The following is a 20,296-nucleotide window of genomic DNA, read 5'->3' as shown; positions in this document are numbered from 1 at the left end:
CCATTGGGGCTTTAGAGTTTGGAGGTGAGGAGAAGAGCAGCAAACAGGGTGATAGCCTTCCCTTCCTTCACCTAGTTTTACTGACCAGCTGACCCTTCCTCAGGAGGAAATCTGGACCAAACCTGATTTACTGGAATATTGACTTAAGCGAAGACTCAGTCTGGACTAGGCCATATGTGAATTTTATTAATTTTTTAAATTATTTTTTGTACCAAAATGAAAATAAAATGTGTCAATTTCAACGGTGCTCAAACCGAAACCTGTCCAATGGCCCCTGGAGGTGCATTGGGACACAGCAACTTAAATCCTTCTTTTCTGTGGTGGTATCCTCCTTCCCAGGCCAGTGCTTTGGGTACCACTCTATAGGATGTTTTGAAGTCCAGGGAAGGCACAGAGGGGCTTTTCTTTTTTCTTTCTTGCATCCATAAGTCATTGACTTTATGCATTGATTTCTAAGTCAATGTATGGAAAGCATTATTTTATTTTATTTTATTTTTTTTTTTTATTATTTCATTTTTTATTTTTTATTATTTTATTTTTAAACAAATGGTATAAAATAGTGCTTTTTAAGGAAAAATTCTCACCTTGCACAGAAAGTCCAAACCTCATGGGAGACATTGGACTGTAATATCACTGATTTATACAATGAGATGAGCAGATATGGGGTGGAGCAACACCAGCCTAACTCCAAATGTTCCATGGAGCCTGCTTTAAAAATGTGACATCTTAGCCTGTAAAATAAAAAAAAAAAGGGTGGGATCCAACATGCACTGACACCCTGCTCTGAAGTGCTGCATAAATTACATTGTACTTAACACAAACCTATTTTTAATGTAATTAATATATAAACCAGGGGCTCCTGCCCCTGCAGGACAGCCCAGAGGATCCAGAGCTTTCTCTTCTCCAGGCTTTGTTCCACTCCTGCTCTCGGAGCTGCCCCAAGGTCTCGCTCCGAGCCCCGGCTGCTGTTGCTGTGCTGACAGCCCTGCTGCAGGGTGCACCCCCAAACACACCATTCCCTGCCCCATCCAAAACTTTGGCTTCCAGACAAACGCACGGGAACACGGCTCCAAACACCCAGATCAATCCCCTCAATAAGATTTCATGCATTTTCAAACGGTATCTGTCTTGATTTGGAAAACAAAAAGCAAAGAAAAGACAACGGCAAAAAGCCTTCCCAGTGCACTAAGTGAGAAATGTGGCTTTAATTTAGACAACTAATTGCTTCCAGCTGAACCAGCCATTAAAAACAGTTGAAGAATTACAATGTAAATAGATTAATGCAGACAAAGCAACATGTGCACTATTCCATGTCTTCTTGTTACCTACAAAATACTTGGGCAGTGACACACTGTTAGTCTAAGCCACTTGTTAGGTTCTGTGCTAATCAGCTAAAATTAAATAAACATGACTGATAAAAATGACTGTTGTGTTTGAAAATTGATGCACCAACAGAATTTACTCCAGGAGATAATTACAGATGATTAAGTAACAAAGAAATAATTCCTCCGGCAGAGGGTGAGCGCCGGCGGCGCAGGGAAGGGGCACTCGCCAACGCGCCGGCCTCGTCCTTTGGAGGCATGAGCCAAAGCTGCAGCAAAGTCCACGGAGGGGAAAAAACTCTGAAGGAGCTTTCCTACCCCAGCAATTTCCAGTGACAGGATGCAAAAGGGCTGGAAAATCTGTATTTTGCTGTTGCAAAAACACGGATGTTTTCCCCCCCGTCTTCCTACCCAAGGGATCAATCCCTTCATGCAACTCGGAATCAATCCCTTCATGCAACTCTTTTAAATGCTAAAAAGTGCTCATGGGTGAAGCATGTAAGTGAAAAATATGATATTTCCTAAATAACAATCTTAATTTGAATATTAAGGCTAATTTCCTTTGTTGTCAGAATGAAATCAGATTGAGAGTCATCCTCTAAAATGCAAAGTATTCTTCAGGCAGTAATTTTTAAATGTTAACTCTTAGACAAATTTATTATTAGAATAATACTGATTAGAAGCCTTGGAAAAGGAATGTTTTCCAAAATAAAGAATAAATCTGGGAGGGTTTTTGCATTTTTTTCATTTCCATAAGGCTTGTCGGTGGGAGCTCTGTAGTAATAGGGACATCCAGAAAATAAATGAAAGGCTTTAAACTGAAAAAGGGAAGTTTTAGATGAGCTTGTGATAATAAAATAAATTCCTCCCTGTGAGGGTGGGCAGGCCCTGGCACAGGGTGCCCAGAGAAGCTGCGGCTGCCCCTGGATCCCTGGAAGTGCCCAAGGCCAGGCTGGACAAGGCTTGGAGCAAACTGGGATAGTGGAACGAGATGGGCTTTAACATCCCTTCCAACCCAAACCATTCCATGATTCCAAGGAGTTGACTCCTCCACAGAGCTTTGCACAGCCATTCCTACACAACTTTCCCCCATATTTTCTTTAGCACACTCATATCCTTGAGCATCTCGCTGAAACACATGTTCGAGTCAAGATTAGCCCCTATGAAATGAAAATCGCTCGGGCTGCAGAGCGGGAAGTGGAATATTATTCTTCATCCTGAATTGAAATATTAGAAGCTGACTCCTGAATTATACTCCGGGGTTACCGAGCTCTAATTGAGATTGAAATTGGGCCGCTATTTTTGGTGCAGCCTGGAAAGCTCCGAGTCTTATTCCCATTTGTGCCGGTGGAAATCCCCACCCATCATCTCAAATTCTGCTCTGCCTGCACCTTCGGGGTGAGGAGAACCCTCCCAGCCCCTTCCCCCCCGAAATAATGATAAATGACAGCTCCTCCAAATTGGAGCTGGCTGCTGCTCCTCGCCCAAGGGCCGAGGGGCGGGTGGGAAGGGGCTTCTCCCCCAAAGCTGATTGACAGGCAGGGTCAGGGTGGGGGGAGTGTTTGCTGGACTCTGTCAGATCCCAGGGAGCTGCTGACAGCTCGTGCTGCCATTCCCTTCCTTCCCTCCCCGGCCAGATTTATGCTGCTGTGCAGAGAGTGTGGGATAAACTCTGCCCAACCCAAAATGACAATGCGCTCCTATAAATCCAATTTTTTTGTTCTGCCAGTGCTGTCCAGAGGGGTTGGGTTTCTCTGGAGGAACAATTAGTGATGATTCCCAATGATTTGAAATATTAAAACAAAGTTGATGGGATTTTCCAGTCCTCAAGTCAGAGCCATGTAGCAGAAACCACGTTTCTGAGCAGAGGTGAGGATGGGGAGGCCCTGGCACAGGGTGCCCAGGGAAGCTGTGGCTGCCCCATCCCTGGAAGTGTTCAAGGCCAGGTTGGATGGGGTTTGGAGCAACCTGGGACAGTGGAAGCTGTCCCTGCCTGTGGCAGGGGATGGAACTGGATGGGCTTTATAGTTCAACCCAAACCATCCTGTGGTGGTGGTTTCCAGGAGGCAGCAGGATGTGAAAATCCCATTGGTTGTGCTGGAAAAATTCCCCAGTTAAGGACAAACTCCTTCCCTCCCTTGTTGCTGACACAGTGTCTGGCTGTGGGACACAGAGGGACACATGACACAAATGACCAGGGCACAGCTCCCACCTCCCCATCCCCAGGCTCTCCATGTCCCCAGGACCCCTTGGCACACATGTCAGGGAGTCACCCTGGAGCTGGGGACAGGTGTCCCCTTGCAAGGAAAACACGGGGCGGGCGCAGGCCTTGGCAATGGAGCCCCTCAGAATTAACAAGTGAAAGAATTTGATTCAGCTCAATGTATCAATCGGTGCAAACAAGCAAAAATTATACTGGGCTGAGATGATTAAATAGGATGAGGCCTCTTTTTTTTTTTTTTTTTTTTTTTTTTTATTGTAAGCAGTGAAAAATTCCAAAGGCATGACCAAGGAATTAATATGCAGCTATAAACATGCTGCAGGGAAAAGGCCAGGGGAAGCAAACAGGACCCAAAATAGATTTATCTCCAAATGTCCCACGTAGCCAAGGAATCCACTGCTATAAACACAGGAATTGCAACGGGCCACATGAAACAAAGCCCTGCTTTCAGTGGCACCTGGGGATGGTGAGATGGAAGTAATTCCTCTTTAATGAAGATATTGTGATGTGTCCGAGGCTTTCTGCGGAGCAGCAATTTCTGCTGCCTGGGAAAAGGGGGATTAAGTTACAGAGGGGCTCTGCTGGAGGAGGAACCCCTGTTTGAAGCAAACCCTTTGCTGGCATTATCTGTTTAATGTGTTGCACACCATTTGCAGCATAAACATTTCCAGTTCATTTTAATTTCATATCGGAGGAGAATCATAAAGACAGAGGATTATTGGTCGCAGCTGCGGGGATGTGGCAAATGCAACTTGAAGAATTATTCTGTCAGAGAGACAGAGCCAGATATTATTGTTTTTTCCCCTACAGCCTTGCCAGCAGTTAAAAAGGGGATTTTATTAAAAATATTCATGTAATTAAAATCTATAGCCTTAAAAGCCTTTAGAGGAACTGGAGCTGAACCAGAATAACACGTTTACATTCAGATGTTGTAGGTTTGTAAGAAAACAACTCTGCATTTGGCCAGGAAAGTGAAATAAAAAGGTTTTTAAGTTAAATCTTATATTTTAAAACATAGGCAGCTTTGAAGTGTGCAGTGATTGATGTAGCTGAGAAGTTCCCTCCTAGGAAATGCTAAATTTGGACGTAGAAATTAATCAGTGATGATCTGGGCCACCGGTGTGTCCTGAGAGGGAGAAATGACTTTTATTCCCCACACGTGTGGTTTTAACAGCCAGTGCCCGGCTTTTCAGCCGTTGTCCATCAGCGTGATGGATCATCCTTCCCTTCTCTCACTTCCCAAACCCGGCCGCAGCAGAGAAATTTCCCAAAGCAAAGGAAATATCCCAGCGCAAACCAAACCCAACAGCCACGCCGAGTCGTTTCTTTTTCAGCTCTTTTTTCTTAATTCCTTTTCTCCAAGATTTGTCCAGTAATAAACAACTGTTCCAATCTGCTGCGCTGATCAAAAGAAATGTTTTAATCAGTCCCAGGCTAAATATCATGCTATTATGTTATCACTGGAGCAAATCATCCAAAATACAAAACAAAAATATCAGTTTAATGTGCTCCAGATCAGGAATGTCTTGAAGAAACTTGCCTTCTTTACAGGTGTGTCCTATTTTAAGGAAATAAAGGAGAAGAATTAAAGTGTGGGGGCTGGCGCTGGGGCCACGTGGCTGCCGGGGCAGGAATGCCAGGATCCAAACTGGCCAAGCCCAATTTCTGCTAATAAAACACTTTTCTCCACTCCGGTGAGGTTTTCATTAATTTTATTTTTTGGTTTTTAAGGCTGAGGAGGAAATCCCTGTTTTCACCTGCTGAGGGGCAAATCCACAGGGAGAGCACAGACCAATCCCTGCTACCTCCAAACCATCTGGTAAGGGGTGCAACCCCAAGGAGACGCTGAAGCTTCCAAATTTTTGAGACAGTTTTCCCAGGAGCCTGAACTTGGTCTGGATCTGATGCAGGGTGATGGAAGAACTCAATGGATGCAGGAGCATCCCTGCCCCACAAGCCCCATGCAGGATGGCCAACAGAGACACTCGCCATCGCCTCCAGAAAGTTTTGGCTTGGGCAGAGCTGGATCTCATTTCCATCCTCTGCTCTGTTCTGTGTCCAGGAGACCTACCCAGCAAAATTCCTCCTTTTTATGGCTCGTTAAGGCTCATGGCTCCAGATGCATGAGTGATACTCAAAACCGGTTAAAAATAAGTGATATTTGGTAATTTGGGAGGCTCCGGTTTGGAGCGGGGTGCTCTGGCTGTCTCTCCAGCAGGACCTGGAGACAGAATCCCAGGGGCAGCAGCTAAGACTGTGCATTCCCTGATGGAACCTTTAGACACGTGGGATTGAGGAAATCCTGACTCTCCACAGGAGCCTCAAGGTGGCAAAAGGAGCTGGACATAGGGGAAGAATCCTCACTGGCACACACAGCTCAAACACCACCCAAAGCCATTTCATGGAATCATGGAATGGTTTAAGGTGGAGGGACCTTAAAGCCCATGCAGTCCCCCCCTGCCATGGGCAGGGACACCTTCCACCATCCCAGGTTGCTCCAAGCTCCATCCAACATGGTCCTGGACACCTCCAGGGATCCAGGGGCAGCCACAGCTTCTCTGGGAAATCCATTCTAGGGCCTCCCCACCCTCACAGGGAACAATTCCTTCCTAATTCTTTAACCAAAAATTTGACTAAAAACCACCTCAGAAAGAGGAGATATTGCCTTGGGAAGGAAGAACAGCAGCAGCAGTGAAGTACCTGGACCTGACCAGATCCATATGAGCTCTTCCCTCTCCTTCCCATTCTGCCCCTCAAGAGCTCCTCATTTCCAAGGCCCAACATGGGAAGTGTCAGCACTTTCAAAGCACAAAGGCTTTGGAAATGCCAGGTTTTGTTTCAGCTGGGAATGAAGTTTGGGGCTCTGCTTTACATTGATTTGGCTTAATCTCGAAAATCTCCAGGACACAGAGTTGTATTTCTTCTACCAGCCTAAATTCCCAAATTCTGGGAATTCTGAGAAGTGAAGCAAAGGGAGCTGATGTTATCCGTTAGAAGAGCCCAGATAGAGACGTTATCCTGCTTTTATGAAAGCCAAAGGCCAAATTCATATTTATTTGAGCTGCAGCAGGATCTGGCTTATATCCTGGACATTACAACATACTGTTCCAATCTCTATTTTTATTAGCAATATTGATAACGTTAGAAGAAATACGATACAGGAAATAGCATATCGACTTTGATTAATTTTACAGTATGACCTTTAACGAACGTAAAGGAAGAATTCAGCAAAGGGCTGGAGCTAAAAGTGTTGCTGGTGAAGGGAGACATGTGGTACCTGCATGTCCTGAGAGGGGCAGCTGGATATTCAACATGTATTGGGCTCCATGGAAGAAATATTGTTGATAACCAAATTTTTTTTGATGACTGTGCATTCTCATCTTTAAGTTTATTAACACTTCCAGACATAATGGTTTGCTGCAAGAAATGAAGGTATTGGTGTAAAATTAAATTTGTTTATTTTGCACAGGTAGTGGTGATAAAACCTTAGCTGAATATTTCTAGGGTTAGACATGTGAAATGCTTTCATTGCAGGGAGAAAAATCACTAATTGCAGCCCCAAATCTCAAGTCCTGTTAGAGGATGGGACCTTATTGGATTAACTTGAAGGTGCCTTTAATTGTCCCAACAGCTTTGGAGGGCACTGGAGCCTCCACTCCTTGCATTTCATTGCATGGTATTTAATAATAATAATAGTAATAGTAATAGTAATAATAATAGCAATTCACTATTATGTGGATATGAACCACTTAGCATTTGAAACATTGCTTTGTATCTGGATTTATGCTCTTTTTTAGGTTAAAAGGCGCTCAGCACAGAGGTGGTGCTGTTGAAGATAAACCAGTCCAGCTTTTTGGATAGCACAGTTTTGTCTGGGAATTGAAAACTTACATGAAACGCAGCCCCAGCCCCAAAATTTACCAAACTGCCTTAAACCTACAGGGTAGCTAAAGCAATGTGTGATGGTCTAAACCACCGAGTTCTTGACATGATGTGGGCACAGCAGGATCATGGTTCAGTGTTTAATATCCACCAAACCTGCCTAGAAAAATGATATTTCTGCTGGTTTCAGGCTGCAGGTCCAGGGGCAAGGGATGCAGCAGCTCACTCTGATGGACCAGGAGCTGAGGGCAGAATCCACCCCTGGAGCATCAGCTGAGTAATTTCAGCAGTAACTCCAAGTCACCACACAGGTCCCTGACTCGTTCCTTCCCCTCGAGCCGAAGTTTTCATTTGGGGCCTGACTGGAAGCAGATGGACCTGTCAGGGCTCCTCAGGCAGGTGAGCAGAGCGGGTGGATGAGCTGTTAAGTGTTCCCAGCTGCTGGGCAGGGCCCCGAGGAAATTGTTGGAGCTGGGACCCAGCTCCGAGGTGAGATCTGGAGCCAGCGCCAAGAAGGAAAAAGTGAATTTCTCTAAAACGCCATTCTCTGAAAACTTGAAAAAGCAAGGCTTTTGAAAAAAGAGAAAATAGCTGAAAATATCTGCAAAATGTATCCAATATAATTTCAGACTTCACAGAGCCAGAAGCCATCCTCAACTCCTGCCCCCATCTCTGGTTTTGTTCCGGATCTGCCTCCTTAGGCAGCAAAAATTATTTTTCCTAAGTTTTCTACCTATTGCTGGTGTTTTCCTCTCCAGAAAGGTCTTGACTTTTACTTGCTGCTTTGTGTAGTTTGATTTATAAGCTCAAGGGGTCCTTCTCAAAACCCGGACTCCTTCTTGTACCTAATTGCTACAATAAACTGAAAACTTGGTGCTTTAGGAGCAGCAGTCTGGGAGGAAATGGTTTGATGGATGGAAGTAGACGATAGGTCCTTCTTGGGAATGTCACCAAAAGGACACAGCGGAGAAATGGCTTTATAAATAACTGCAAAAATACAGAAAGTCCACGAGCTTGGGGAGACCAGAGCTCTATTAAGCACAAACAGCTTGCAGGGCAATTCCCAACATCTGCAAAAGTCCTCTCAGCCCCTGTAATTCCCAGCAGCCTCGACTGCTGCATCCACCGGCATTCGCTCCCCAGGGCCGGCAGTCTGGGATGCCATGGAAAGGGATGCCTGGAGTTTGCATCCCAAAATGCAAATAAACCAGTGAAAGAAAAGGTGATGAACAAGCCAAAGCTTTTATTCACATTTTAAGAAAGGTATTTTTCTTTTTCCTTTTGGAAATTAATTTATAAAAAATCATTCTTGATGCTTTAAAAGCTGTTTTTCCTGGTGGGTGCAGTGTTGGTGGAGCATGGAGTGAGCATGGATGGAGCATGTTCCAAGCAATGCCATGGTTCCTCTCATAGCTCCAAGTGATACAGCAGTAAAGAAAATTATAAAATTCATCCAGAAAATGCCAAGGAATTCACTTCACTTGTGGCACTGCAAAGTACAGCTCCAGTCACCAGGAGTTGTGAATGCATCCCCCTGCACCCAGAACCCAAAATCCATCTGGGATGGGCGAGTCACCATGGCACCAGCGATTTTATAATTATCTGAACCTCTCCTTTAGCTTCCTGAGCTGAGTTTTATGAGTCACCACAGATGTTGTGTGTTCTGGGGGACAACCAGACACCCAAAACAAAGAGGAAAGGGCACGTAAATATTGTGGCTTCATCTGTTTCCAATAGGCTGTGTTTACATATTAATGTGCAATACAAATTTGTAAACATGAGCATTTGAAACTTTTGGAGGAACCGATCCCGGCCTTTTCCCTTTTTGCAGCTTTATTGGAACAACATGTCCCCGGCCCCAGCCACACATGGACATGGTTTCCATACTGGATGCATTTCAAATGGTCTGGGTGCTTATTTGTTCTGCTCTATCTTGCTATCCAATCCTCGTTTGCTTTGCATAATTGTGATACAAATTATCATCTAATTACAGCCCCAACCTCAGCAGATCAAATGTAAACCGAGGCACTTCCATCGCAAAAAGCGACATCCGATGCTCCCTCTATGCCTTTGGCTTCTCCAATAGATGGATTAAATTTGGGTGAAACCAGAGAGTAAACTGCACTTTGATTAAAAATATTATTGCCAGATATTTTGTCCCCTTGGATTTTAAATCCACCCCCGTGTCTGAGCACCGAGCCCATCCCATGTCCCAGCGCTGGGCGGGGACACGGCACCTCTGGAGTGGCGAATTTTACGTGATGAGTGCTACAAACAGGCTCAGATATTCCCAAATAACTTCAAACCTCTCTTGTGAAAGGTCAAATGACTAATAGCTGAGATTGTTCAGCAAGTTTCATCTTCTATAAAAACCCCTTTGTTTTTCTCCCTGTTCCCATTTAAAAATAGCACTGTAATCGTGAGGTGCTGTTTGTGTTTGCCCAGTAAGTCCAAAGAATTGTGAACTTTGAAATGGCCACGAGTTTTCCTGTAATATTTGTGGCAAGGAATACAAAGGAGTACGTGATGGAATTGTATTGACAGGCACATGGTCTTGCTTGAAATATCAACCTCAGTTTGCCCAGTTTCACATTTAATAAATCATATTGATTAATCTGATTTATTCTCTTGAGTTCTGCCACTCAACTCCTGCTAGCAGCTGTTTTACAAAGGACCCTGAGAGTGCAGAGTGCAAGTTAGCTACTTTTTGGCACACATTTATTTTAATATCTAGGCAAAACCATCAATTTTATAGTGTGAGTGAATCAGCTGAGTCACTGTTATGGATATGGAAAATATTCCTATGCCAGAAGGGCCAGGTAGATCAGTCTGCTCCAAGGTGGCCTTGGTGGCACATGGCAGAGAGCTATGACTGCTTGAAAACACTACCCAAATCCTTTTTATTTCTTAGACTTTATTTCTTTCCTTTTTGGAAGGATAAGAGCAGGAGGTAAAGGCAAAGAAAATGGAAATAACCCTCAGATAACCCAGATCAAGCAGCTCCTCTCACGCCGTGCCGACCTCTCACACAGACAAATTGATATTTCTGGATCTGCCTGATGAGCACCCTCCCAAAGCGTGGCACCCCTGGGACACGCTCAGACCTTGCAGGGACCAGGCTCTGGGTGTGTTTTCCATGTGGCTGCGATGAGGGAGGGTGGTGAAACCTGGGATCCTACGGGACCCACGGAGGCGCTTTGAGATCCAGCTCAATTCCGCTGGAATCTGCTGAGCATCATTCCTGGTAGAGCAAATCACTGCACCAAAAATATCTCTCCCGGTCATTATCAGTCACATTTTTAACCAGACACTGATTTACTGGATTACAGCTCATGGCCAGCAACTCTGGAATATCTTATGCAACCGCAAATATTTGGAAAATTGGAAGTTCCCCGTTGCACAAATCCGTGACTGATCAGGAAGAGCCTTCCAGCTCCCCAGGAGTGCAACCACATGTGGGGGCTGGGTTGTGGTCACTCAGCTGGACAGAGCCTGGCCAGGGTCAGCAGTGGACTTGCCACAGGAATTCAGTCACCATCAATGTTGGAAATAAGGACTCCCAAGGAAAAAAATTGGTTTTTCTTTTTTAATAAAAATAGTGAGATAAACTGCTAAGAAACAGCCCGAGAAAGCAGGTTTGTTCATTTTTACAGTTGTACAGACCATTTATCACAATCCCCCATTTCATACCAGCATCACTGGGGGCTCTGTGGACACCCACATCAGGAAAATTAGGGAAACCAATGTTGTCTGAATTTTATCAAAGTCTCATGAAATTAAAAGTGTAATTTTTGTTAATTTAGCAGCTTCTGATTTTGCTTGTTCTGATCTGAATTTGTTATCTGTTAAGGATGAAAATAAAATCAAAACTCTGGTATCAGTTTTGATTCTTAAACCTGTGCCTAATCCCTCTATTGTGTTGTGCTTGAAAATATAGGATTAATCCCAAAATAGGGCTGGCCCCAGCCAAACCTTATTTTCCAATCTCTGTCATCTATCAAGTAATAAATTTGACTTTAGGTAGAAACTGAACATCAATCAAATAAAGAATAAAATCTGTGTCCTGATTTATTGTGAGTTACATGGCACCCTTGGGAGCTGAACATTATTTACAGGAATAACAAGAATATCCACAGGTTACAAGAAAACAAACAGGAATTTTGGAAGGAATTGAAAATCTCATGTTCCAGGGCCTGTAGAGTTGTAATTCTCCATAAAGGATCCGTGTTCTCTGTGGGACTGAGCCAGGAACATCCCTGCCCCTTCCTTTGGGCAAGGCTGGATGAGATCCCATGTGGATCTTCTGTGTCCCGTGGGGCTGAGAGCTCTGGGTCACAGGACTGTCCTGCAGGGCTCCTGGGGGTCCTTGCATCCCACACAACTCTCCGAGATGTATCCTCCACGTCCCCAGCATGGATCCATCTCAATATGGGAGAGATGTGTGACCCCATCCTGTCCTTCCCACCACGCCATTGATGTTGGTGTCACTGGAGGTGGGACGCGGAAAAGAGGGCTCTGGGCCACTCCTGCAGCTTCTCACCCCATCCACCTTTCATCCTGCCTTTCTTTACCCTGGCAGCAGACACCTGGATTTAAGGTACTTGGATTTATGTCCCCACCCTGATAACGGAGGCATCGGGGTCTTGGAGAATGAGGGACTTTCATGTCATTAATTAGGACCCATTTGAGCCAAGAGGACTTAAGAACAAGCTCAAGTGCTTGGCCAGATGTGGCTCCTTTGCCAAGTCCAGGTCCTGGAGAGTCCCTTTGAAATTAGGGATAAAACTTAAGCGGGTGAGCAGCAGCTCCCCAGGGCTCTGAGCTAACTAAAGGCAAGCAAGAGAGAGAAAACAGAGCTGTAGAAATACAGACATCGATGTCCCCACTTGGGAGTGCAAATAGTAAAAAGGTGACTGTTTGCTCTTAACCTACAACTGTGACATAAATGTGGCCAAAAGGTATCACCTCAGGGTCATCTCAAACCCTCCACCCTCCCAACAACACAACGCTCTGTCCACAAAACAAAAGGATTAAATGTCTGCCCGTCCTGCTCCTGTACCATGCAGCATTTCAGAGTCAATAACTAACGAGCCCCTGGCTATGAAAGAAGGAAGGACTTGCTTTACACAGCTCAGAAATATTCTCTGATCCCACTAAAGGCAGTGGTTAATTGTGGGGTGCCAGTTGGAGTGATTGCATCTGCCGTCCCTCAAAGCAGCCGGAATGCTGTCACTCACTTTGAAATGCCCTGCTGCATTCATCAGTCTGGATGGCACAGAGAAGTTATAACCATACAAGCCATATGGAGGATGTAAAGAACAATTAAGTGCTTCCCGAGCAATGGGACTTGATGGGAAAATGTTTCCAGATGCATGTAATCCATACAGCATTTGACCAGCAGGACCGGGGGCTTGTAGGCACTGAGCGTTTAAGTCTTCGGCTTTGGCGTTTTTCAGGGAAGACAGTTTGGGCACATCCACCATGAAGTGGGGTAGAAGGTGTGGGTTGGTGGCTCCCAGTTTTTCGTGGCTCGGAAGGAGGAGCGCCTGTTGTCTCAAGAAGCTGGTAGGGCAGATCTTGTAGTAGAGGGGCACGTTGAGGGGGTGCAGGAAGCTCTCGGGGCACGACATGCCCAGGCTGCTGGCGGGCAAGTGAAGCGTGGGAGGGGAGCACGATGGAGAGAGCAGGGGGTTCAGAGGAGAGGGGGTCCCACCGCTGGAGGCCACTGGAGAAGAGCTGGAGCTCCCACCTGGAAAGGAAAACAGAAATCATCCAGGCTGGGCTAACTGGTGTCCACAGCCAAGCAATCCTCGGAGGACTCCTGCTCCCGGCTGCCGGTGTCCATCCAAGAACGAACCCGCTCCAAAGACCAGCTCCTGGAAAACGGGAAGATCTATCCATAAATGGTTATTTCTAGCTGGTATTTGTCTAAAAACAGTATTTGCAAGTGTCTAATCCCATTCCTTGGACTGGGATCGTGGTAAATGCAGCTCCACACACACCTGGATCCATACCTGGCTGCATGACCGATAACTCTCCCCACCAAACCCACACATTTCAGGTTCCCTATTTTTCATGCAAATTCCAGACAGCTTTTTCCCCTTGGATATAAGAACAAAAAAGCATATTCAGCCTGATGGAGAATTTTTTTGCACCTTCCTGCTCACAGGAATTGACTCATTTCACTTGGCTTCCCAAGCAATTTGAAACATTCCCCTGAATGCTATCGGTGTCTCCAGAAATTCAAACTCTCAAGTCACGTGAATGTCCTCTTTTCTGGAAGGGATGAATGAACACTTTCAGAATTCGGGAGAAAAGCAACCCCAAGGAGTAAAATGAAGCAGGGATGGGATGGGATGGGATGGCAGCTCCAAGGTGGGAACGGTGCTGGGAGCAGCCGGCCCTGGTGCTGCACAGATGCTGGTTCCACCTCCCGCCTGCGGAGAGCCAAATGTCTGCTGCACACTCATTACCAAATTCTTCCAGAGGGTTTCCCCCTCCCCCCACTTTATTTTAATTTCTTACCAAAATCACAGGAAAGGACGTAAGGGAATGTGGATCCATTTGTGCTACTCTTTACATTCAATCCCTACCAATACAATGCCTGGCTGGGATCTGATCCGACTCGACACGCAACCAGCGACCCGAAATCAACTGTAAAACTGAACCACGGCAAATCTTAAAAACACCTTAAAAACACAAAGATTTTGAATGTGATGCAAATTAATTTCCAAAGCTCCAACAAGCAGAGCCTCTCAAAGGCCAGCCCTTGATCACAATAATCCAGGAAGGTTTTGTGGCGTGAAGGTCTCACCCTTCCCTGCTGATGTCGGTGGCTGCTTCAGTCCTGACTTCAGCAGGGCAGGGTCCAGTCCTCTCTCCATGGACATTTCCTGATGTCCTCCAGGGCTCAGAGACTTTGGGTCATGTAAAATATGGGATTGAGCTGATATTTGTGTGTGAGGCAGGGAGGGAACCCCTACGTGGCTGATACAGCAGAGCAAAGCAGGGTCAGTATCTGCTGCACGCAGCAAATAATATCACACCCCGAGCAATAATCTCACCCAAATTCCACAGCAAGTTTGGGAATGGGGATTGCAACAGGAGCAGATCAATGAGCAGGTGTTTTCTGCCCTTCCTATTAGGCTTAAAAATAAAAATTCTATGGCCATTTTTTTCTTCAGCATGTTGATCCTAATTCCTTTTAATTTACCTCCTGGTTTTAGAGCTTTGGGATTTCAGTTTTATGGCTTTTCTTCAGAAATATATTTTGTTAGTAGTAGAACTGCAGATTTTGTTATATTTATATCAGTCCAGGAATTCTGTCCTGAAGAAAAATACCAAATAGATTAAACAAGAAAAAAAAAAATCCAAAAATCCCAGGCAGCTGTAATATTATATTATATATGTACAATAATATTTTAGTGTCCTTAACATTGCAGTTGCTGTTGTTTCATTCCTCACGCAGCTCATCCACCACCTCCTCTCCCCCGGCAAACGGGCTCAAAAGGAGCTTTTTGCCTAAGATATTTTCTAAAAAAGAAAATTAATAAAAAACCTATTCATAATACTAATAAAGCTGCTACTACTACCACCACCAATAATGATAATAATTTTAGTTCTCTTTACAACTGATAAACCTCTTAATTTCTCCCGAATCTGATTTCTTTGTGCCCTCATTTCTACGCCTGCAGAAAATGAATTTTTGCTGTGATTTTTGCAGCATTTCCCGGCAGACCCAGGGGTGACTTGGTGCGTCCCAAAACTTTGAAGAGTTCCTTACGTAAACGAGAATTTAACTCGCGACTTTAAACCCAACTTGGAGGGCTCCAATGTGCAAACGAGCTGTTAGGTTTTCCCCTTCGGCGCTATGAACAATCTGTTTTCAAATATTACTTTCTGAAGCCGTTTTTCTGGGAAAGGGCTGTAAAGGACCGGTTGCTCTTGTCAGGATGAAGGAGAGCATTTTCCCCGAAAATTTTCCTCTTCTTCTCTGCATTTCTGTGCGACTGCTGCATCCTAAATATCAGATAATTTTATTTTCTGTTGCATAACGCGTTTGTCGGCGCAGAAGCTGCCGCTGCAGAAAGCACGGGCGGTCACCACCGCCACGTTTGTAGTTGATATTCCCAACCCGGTTGGAAGCAATTAGTGTGACAGGATCAAAGCCGGAACAACCCGACTCCAAATTAGCCTCCTGCACACTCAGATATTTTTTTTTCTGCCCATCTAACTCTGATTTCAGCCGGGGGCTGGAGCAGCCCGCGCCCTCATCCTGTTCTTCCCGGCTTGTCGCATCCACTTTCACAGGAGTTTTATCCAAACCAACGCGGAATTTACTCCCGCAAAAGCGGGGATTCGTTTTCTGGGCGCGCCTCGTTATCCGCGATGGTTGGAGCCGCCCGAGGGGGCTCCGGGAGCGGCAGCGAGCGGGGTTCACTTACCCTGGCTGTCTGCGCCGAAAGCCTTGAAGTCCAGGGCGAGGGGGGCTCTCCACGGGTAGGTCTCCAGGAGCCCGTCCAGGACCCCCCTGCGGGGCGAGAGCGCCTTGAGCGCGGCCGCGGGGCCGGGGGCGCGGGGGGCGGCGGGGGCGGCCCCGGCCCTTACCTGTTCCTGCCGGGGTCCCGGAAACCTTTGGCGAAGGGATTCCTGTCGATCTTCAGCTTCGTGATCTGCAGGGTGAAATCGAGGGGCCACTGGGGAGAGGGACGGGCTGGGAGCGGCGGCCGCGGCCATCGGGGCTCTCCATGCCCCCGGCTCCCGGTACCGTCAGGGCTCTCCATCCCCTCCCGGCTCCCGGTGCCATCGGGGCTCTCCATCCTCCCGGCACCGTCAGGGCTCTCCATCCCCCCGGCTCCCGGTGCCATCGGGGCTCTCCATGCCCCCGGCTCCCGGTACCGTCAGGGCTCTCCATCCCCTCCCGGCTCCCGGTGCCATCGGGGCTCTCCATCTCCCCGGCTCCCGGGGCCATCGGGGCTCGCCATCGCTCGGGCTCCCGGTACCCCCGGGGCTCTCCATCTCCCCCGGATCCCGGTACCGTCAGGGCTCTCCATCCCCGCCCCGGCTCCCGGTACCTGCTGGTTCTGGTAGGCCGTGACGGTGGTGAACTCGGTCTCCTGGAAGGAGAAGGTCTGCACCCCCTCGGCCGGCAGCGACTGGATCTGCGCTAGATCGAAGCGAGAATCCTGGGCGATAACGTGGACGCGGGGCTTGTACTTGTGCATGGACTGCAGGATGATCTGTGAGGGGGGACAGGCGGCTGAGCCCCCGGAGGGCGAAGGGCAGGAAGAAATCCCGAGGCGAGGCTCAGGAAGGTCCCAGCCCCTAGCCCCACGGCAGGAGGGACCGGCCCCTGCCCTCCCGGCGCTGCCCCACGGTGATGCTCCGCACCCCGGGGCGCTGCTCTGGCCCTGCCCGGCCCCCCCGGCGGGGCTGCCCCACACCTACGTGCCCCTTGTCGTCCATCTCGTTGTTGGTGAGCTTCACGCGGTCGAAGCTGATGATCTGCCTCATCCAGGTCTCCCCCGAGCAGGGCGAGTCGGGGTGGATGTAGAGGCGCGGGGTGATGCACGAGTGGTCCGTGTTCCCCGCCACCATCCACTGCGAGCTGTGATAGACGTACCTGGCCCGGCCCGGGCCGCGTCAGCCGCCGGGAGCCCGTCCCCACCTGCCCCCACACCCATAGATTCTATAGGTGAGCGAGGCCCCCCAGCCCCCCCGTGTGACCCCGTGTCCCGCTCGGGTCGCAGATCGCGGCCATCAGCGCAGGACGGGTCCGGAGTGGGTGTGGGGGTCCCGCCCGTCCCCCCGTGCCTGTTCCCGTACCTGCACCCGTACCCGTACCTGTATCGCTTGGAGTCCACGGGCACGACGTCGATGGCGATGTAATATTGCTGCAGCGGCTCCAGCCCCTTCACCTTGACCCGGACCGACGGGAACATCCTCCTGCGGGCACAGGGCACAGGGACAGCGGCTGAGAGCCGAGAGGGGCTGCGGAACTGGGAACGGGCGTCGGGAGGAGGGAAAATCGAACTCAACGAAAACAGCGGAAAAGGGGGAGAACTAAGTGAAATATCTGAACAGAACAGAGAAACTCGAGACAACGAAACAAAACAAAATAAAAAGCCCAAGAAATAACACTGTCCCCCACCAGAAAAAAAAAAAAAAAAAAAAAAAAAGAAAGAAAGAAAACAAAACAAAAAGAAAAAGAAAAAGAAAAACAAAGAAGAAAAAAGAAAACCAAAACGGAAAAGCAAAGCCCGAGCGAGGCGGCGGCGCCGGTACCTGCCGGCCTTGGTGATGATCATCTCGGTGCCGATGTCGTGGAACCTCCTCCAGAGCTCGGAGCCCTGCAGCTCCACCTGCACCCCGCCCGCCCGGCTCTCGGCACCGGCCTTGGGCCGCTTCTCTGCGGGGAACACAAAGGGCAGGAGGGGCTCGGGAGCTGCCGGGGCCGGGGCCGCCCTCGCTGCCCGCCGTGCCCGGCTCCCTCCGGTACCCACCCGCCTCCGGCGCTCTGCGGGCCGGCCGGCAGCCGGGGCCGGGCTCCTCATCGCGACCCTCCGGCACCTTCCTCTTGGCCGAGCGTCCCACCAGGGCTTCCACCGAGAAGGCGTGAGCCCGGGAGCTGAGCGCCATCCCCCGCGGGCTGCCGGGGGTCCCCCCGGGCGGCAGCGCGGCTCAGGCGGGCGGCGGCGGCTCCATCCCGGCCGGCACCCGGCGCCCCTCGCCCGGCACGGCTCCCGTCGGGGGGCAGCGGCCACGGCGAGATCCTCTTGCATCCAACTGAGTCAATAGACGGCTGCAGCCTCCTCTGTTTGTTTTGGAAACTGGTGGGAGCATAAGAAACATTGAGTGACATTTCATGGGAGTAACGGGGGGGGGGGGGGGGGTTGGAGGGGGAGGGAGGGGAGAGCCACAGGGGTGGGGGGGAGAGGGGGAAGAGGAGCCGGCCCCGTCTAGGATCAATAAAAGAGTTACTGTTCTCCATTAAATTGTAAAACTCAAAGAAATTTGACATAATTGCACACTAGGGGCCACTTTTCCAACAAAAGTGCAAATAACGTTTAACCAGAACCAGCGCAAAAGGGGAAAAGAAAAAAAGGAAAAGAAAGGGGGAAAAAAAGAGAGAAAGGAGAAAGATTAACAGAGAAGAAAGAGAAAAAGGAGAAATGGGTAGAAAAAGAAGGAAAAAGGCAGGAAAAGATAAATAAAAGGGGGGAAAGTAAAAGAAGGATACACGGGAAGGGAGCCGTGTCCCGCTCCGGCCCCACCGCGCTGCCCCCACGGGCCGGTCACGCGTGGCCCCTCCGGTGTCCCCGGCACGACAGACCCGGTGCCACCCCTGGGCTGCGACAGCGCCGGGCAGCAGTTCCGGCTCTGTGTCCTGTTTTTCCTTGGCTTTTTGTTTGTTTGGTTGTTTTTGGAATATTTTTTAAGGCAGCCCCGCCCGCTGCGCCACCCCGCCCCGTCCCCATCCCCGGCTCCGCTTCAAAGCGCGGCCCCGTCGCCCGCAGCAGCTGCGCTGAATTAGGGACAGAAATCCCCGTTTTCCAGCCGGAGAGTCCCGGGAAACTCCTGCGCGGCGGGGCAGGGCAGGGTCGGGGCCTGGGGGCTCCGTTCGGGACCCTCAGGTGCGCAGGGAAAGCGCTGCGCGGGGTCTGCGCGGGATCTGCGCGGCATTTTCACCCCCGCCCTGCCCGGGCTGGAACCCCCGCGCTGATTTATTTTCCATGCGGGAACCCTCCCCAGAGCCGGCAGCAAAGGGGATGCTGGGGCTCAGGGAGGGGAGAGCCGGGGTTTTGGGGAGGGGAGAGCGGTGTCCCCGCTGAGCTGGGGGTGTCCAGCCCCCCTGGCCCCGCAGCCTTTCCCGGCACCGGGGAGGTCAGCCGGGATAAATGAGCCTTAACGGGAAAAAAATGTGGGAAGGGATAAAATTCACAGGCCAGCTGAGAAAGCAGGTTGAGGAGAGGGGAGCTGGCTTTGGGACAGGCAGGGGAGGTGCAGCGTTCCATGCTCTGCTTCCAGGTGCTCCCGGAGTGGCAGAGAAGCCCTGGTACATCCAAATGTTTCACTTCTCAGGATTTCTTGCTCTGTTTGTTAGAGTTTCTGTCCTGTGCACGCATTCCCGAAATTTGGGCTGGCAGCAGGTTGTCTTTGTGGAGAACATGGAATGGTTTGGGTGGGACTTTAAATCTCATCTCAACCCACCCCTGCCATGGCAGGGACACCTTCCCCTATCCCAGGCTGCTCCAAGCCCCATCCATCCTGGCCTTGGGCACTTCCAGGGACCCAGGGGCAGCCACAGCCTCTCTGTGCCAGATTTGTTCTCAGATGTGTATTTAAATTGTCCCAGACTGACATTCTTGTCCTCAAGTCCCCATCCCAAGGACGCTCCTTACTCAGCTCAGGGTGGGCATTGCCCATTGATGTTAATACACATTTATAATTACCCGTACCTTTCTTAGTGCACATTTACACACCAAACTCCTGGCATATCTCACTGGGACATGGATTGACCAGGGAAAAGATCTCAGAGGAAGTGAAGGGGTGCAGATACAGCTGCCAAAAGCCCAAGCTCAACATCCAGCCTGGACACCTGGTTGGAAGCCACCTCCTTCTCCAGCTGCTGATCTGACTCCAGTGCCAGTTCTGGTGTGGGCAACACCTGCAGCCTGACTGGGGAGTGGAAAGAGGCTATCCCAGCTTCCCAAAGGCTGATAGCTGTAATCTGCTGAATTTGGCCTTGTGTTACTCCATCCTGCCCTGCATCTCCATCAGCAGCGGCCTCTGGTGTGGTTTTGTTTCCTACAGGAATGTCCAGGTGCTCCTGCCTGATGCCTCTGTGGGATAATGCCCACCCTGCTGCCCA

General features: G+C 49.0%; 1 protein-coding gene across 1 annotated transcript; it reads right to left on the bottom strand.

The window, feature by feature from the left end:
• Positions 1-10,997: 10,997 nt before the first annotated feature.
• On the bottom strand, positions 10,998-17,832 carry TBX22 (T-box transcription factor 22). Its single transcript, XM_063170767.1, has 7 exons — positions 17,710-17,832; positions 17,269-17,370; positions 16,873-17,047; positions 16,500-16,664; positions 16,033-16,097; positions 15,870-15,955; positions 10,998-13,174 (listed from the first exon to the last, which is right to left on the bottom strand). The coding sequence occupies exons 1-7, from the start codon at positions 17,730-17,732 to the stop codon at positions 12,579-12,581; spliced, it is 1,212 nt and encodes a 403-aa protein (XP_063026837.1). The 5' UTR covers positions 17,733-17,832; the 3' UTR covers positions 10,998-12,578.
• Positions 17,833-20,296: the final 2,464 nt, after the last annotated feature.

Source organism: Melospiza melodia, chromosome 16 (genome assembly GCF_035770615.1).
Source record: "Melospiza melodia melodia isolate bMelMel2 chromosome 16, bMelMel2.pri, whole genome shotgun sequence".
NCBI lineage: Eukaryota > Metazoa > Chordata > Aves > Passeriformes > Passerellidae > Melospiza > Melospiza melodia.
Note: the sequence above shows the minus strand (reverse complement) of the source record. Positions and strands in the feature narration are given on the sequence as shown.

Bases quoted from the DNA above. Each gene is read 5' to 3' on its own strand.
- TBX22 (XM_063170767.1), bottom strand. From the start codon at position 17,732: ATGATCATCACCAAGGCCGGCAG. The intron at 17,048-17,268 runs GTACGGGTACGG...GGGCCGGGCCAG, and splicing joins GTGGACTCCAAGCGATACAG to GTACGTCTATCACAGCTCGC. The intron at 16,098-16,499 runs GTACCGGGAGCC...TTCACCCTGCAG, and splicing joins CGGCCTACCAGAACCAGCAG to ATCACGAAGCTGAAGATCGA.